Source organism: Colobus angolensis, unplaced genomic scaffold (assembly GCF_000951035.1).
Source record: "Colobus angolensis palliatus isolate OR3802 unplaced genomic scaffold, Cang.pa_1.0 Scaffold597, whole genome shotgun sequence".
Taxonomy (NCBI): domain Eukaryota; kingdom Metazoa; phylum Chordata; class Mammalia; order Primates; family Cercopithecidae; genus Colobus; species Colobus angolensis.
Window position 1 is genome coordinate 371,595 of NW_012119565.1, and position 3,080 is coordinate 374,674.

The 3,080-nt window shown below is 36.3% G+C and overlaps 1 protein-coding gene across 1 annotated transcript in view; it reads left to right on the forward strand.

Annotated features, from left to right (window-relative positions):
• Positions 1 to 3,080, forward strand: part of CDC27 (cell division cycle 27) — a 77,924-nt gene that overhangs the window by 41,688 nt on the left and 33,156 nt on the right. Inside the window, exon 5 of the mRNA XM_011962568.1 lies at positions 869 to 999. Within this exon, the coding sequence (XP_011817958.1) occupies positions 869 to 999 (131 nt within the window). The remainder of the gene's footprint in view (positions 1 to 868; positions 1,000 to 3,080) is intronic.

A 3,080-nucleotide genomic window follows, 5' to 3' on the forward strand; every position in this document is an offset into this window, starting at 1 on the left:
TAACACAAAGTTTCAAAAAGTAGGGCATGATCAGTGATGTTGAATGTGGGAAAGGCTAAAATAAGGTTTTCATATCTGATGAGACAGTGATTATTAGTGATTATTTATAATATACAGTTTGAGGATTATGTACAGGATATCAGGGTAATAGTAAGTTTTGAAGAAAATTCTCTGGTAGCCAAAGGAGAGAAGCAGTGCCCTGATACAATAGTCATAGATCATTTAAAGAAGCTAGATGGTGGAAATGAATAGAAATAAGGGAATAAATTAGAGAAGACTGAAGAGCCAAGCAAAGACTTTTTCTCCAAGGGAACAGAGACCAATTAATGAAAGATTAGAAAAACTAAGCAATATTAAGTCTAAAGAACAATATCCTTAGATTTTGGAAAGTAATCGGATGGTTGTTTTTTAAAATCTACTCCTCTGAACTCCTCTAGAACTGTTACCAAGTGCCAAAGGAGTATAAAATATTATTGTATCATTATTTTTTCTGTGTATAATGAGATAAATCATAAATCTTGAGAATTTAGCTGTCTTAAAATTTTTTAGTACTTAACCCCAAATAGAGAAGGTATGTAATAAATGGAGGATGGTCACAATGAGATGAAAAGAATAGCTTCTGGGGATTTTTAGCCTTTGAAATTAAAAGCAAAAGATGAAAAGATATTATAGAGGTAAAAATACTCTGAGGTTAAAACAAGGAAATAGACTAATGTTCATACTAATGTAACAATAACCAACAATAATGATATAAATAGTTTATCTTTAAGGTGACAGTATATTATGGCTGCGTGTATTGAGAAAATGTAGATGAGCGCGTTGTGGTGTCTTATCATTTACAGTGCAGCCTGTAATTCACAAACCTTAGACTTTTTGTGTTTTACAGTCTGTTGCCAGAATGGGCCAAACTGGAACAAAATCTGTCTTCTCACAGAGTGGAAATAGCCGAGAGGTAACTCCAATTCTTGCACAAACACAAAGTTCTGGTCCACAAACAAGGTATTTATCATTGTAATTATTCAACTTTTCTTGCCATAAACTTGATTCTTTATATTTCTTCAATTTAGGCAGATAGTGACTCTCATGGATTCTAGAATAACTACTGTACATTTTGAATATGTAAAATTTGAAACCTCTCATAACACTAGTGTAATTTTGAGTTGAGTTTTGTAATGCACAGAAGACAATGCTTAACTAAAGCAGCGTTTTAGTCTACTCTGATTGCCTCATGGATTTGTAATTTTCTTCTTATGCATATGACCCTCTCTATAGTTTAGGTACAGATAGGTTTCATACTCCCGTTCCCACATTACGCGTGTCTATAAACGGATTATAAAAATAACAGACAAATAAACCTTTAAATAATAAATCCATTTCCACACAGTAATGGTGTGAGATAGGATTTTCTTTTCCTTATTCAAGGACTCAGTAGATTATAGCTAACATTTTAAAAGAAAGATACAGTTTTCTTTCTCTTTTCTAAAATTGTGAACATGTACCTAAATTTTAAAACAGACACAGGTTTGCATATGCCTCCTTGACTATCTAAAAGACCTCTATGCTCCTTTAATGCTCCCAGAATGGTAAGTCTAATTCCCTTGAGTGCCAACTTACAGTGATTGCCTGAGACTCTGTTGTGAGAAGGAACTTGAAGCCTCCTGCAAAACATTATATGTAAAAATAATTTCTGATTTGTACATTTCACGTAGAGTCAAATAGACTAACACTAATGAACATCATCTCTTTATTAATTAATTTATTTATTTATTTATTTTCAGAGACGGAGTTTCACTCTTGTTGCCCAGGCTGGAGTGCAATGGTGTGATCTCGGCCCACCACAACCTCCGCCTCCCGGGTTCAAGTGATTCTCCTGCCTCAGCCTCCTGAGTAGCTGGGATTACAAGCATGCGTCACCACACCTAGCTAATTTTGTATTTTTAGTAAAGACAGGGTTTCTCCATGTTGGTCAGGCTGGTCTCGAACTCCCAACCTCAGGTGATCCCCCCTGCCTCAGCCTCCCAAAGTGCTGGGATTACAGGCATGAGCCACCGCGCCTGACCAACATCCACTCTTAATAATTTTGTATTCTTTGTATTGTTGATTCCATTTATCTCCTTAATTGCTTATATTAGTTTTCTAGGGCTGCCATAATAAAGTACCACAACTTAGTATCTTAAAACAACAGATACTTATTATCTTATGGTTGTAAAGCCATAAGTCCAAAGTCAAGGTGTTGGCAGAGTTATACCCCTTCCAAAATCTCTAGAGGAGGATTTTTCCTTGCCTCGTCCAGCTTCCGATAACCCCAGGTGTTCTTTAGCATGTGACAGTATAACTCAGTATCTACCTCTGTCTTCACATGGTCATCTTCCATGTGTGTTTCTCTATCTAAATATCTCTCTTCTTGTAAAGACAACAGTTATATTGGATTAGGGTCAACCCAGATATCCATAGCTTAACTCAATGACATCTGCAAAAACCAGATTTCCAAATAAAATCACATTGACATGTACTGGGGCTTAGGGCTTCAACATATCTTTTGGGGAGTTACAATTCAATATTGCCTTATTAGCAATTGCTCTTTATTTTGCCATTTTAGAGGTTGTTTGGAGTTTGTAGTATACATTTTAACTTATCAAGGTTTGCCTTCAAATAATAGACCATTTCATGTATAGTATAGAATCTTACAATAGTATTCTTTCATGCTCCTCTCTCAGTCTTTATGAGAGGGATAGTCATAATATATTTAATTTCTGTGTATGTTATAAACCCCCAGTGCCTTATTGTGGTTGTGGTTTCTGCCTTAAACAGTCAGTTATCTTTTATAGAGGTTTTTTTGTTTTGTTTTTGTTTTTTAGATGGAGTTTCGCTCGGTCACCCAGGCTGTAGCACAATGGTGCAATCTTGACTCACTGTAACCTCCACCTTCCCGGTTCAAGCAACTCTACTGCCTCAGCCTCCCATGTAGCTGGGATTATAGGCATGTGCCACCATGCCTGGCTAATTTTTGTATTTTTAGTAGAGACAAGGTTTCACCATATTGGCCAGGCTGGCCTCGAACTCCTGACCTCAAGTGATCC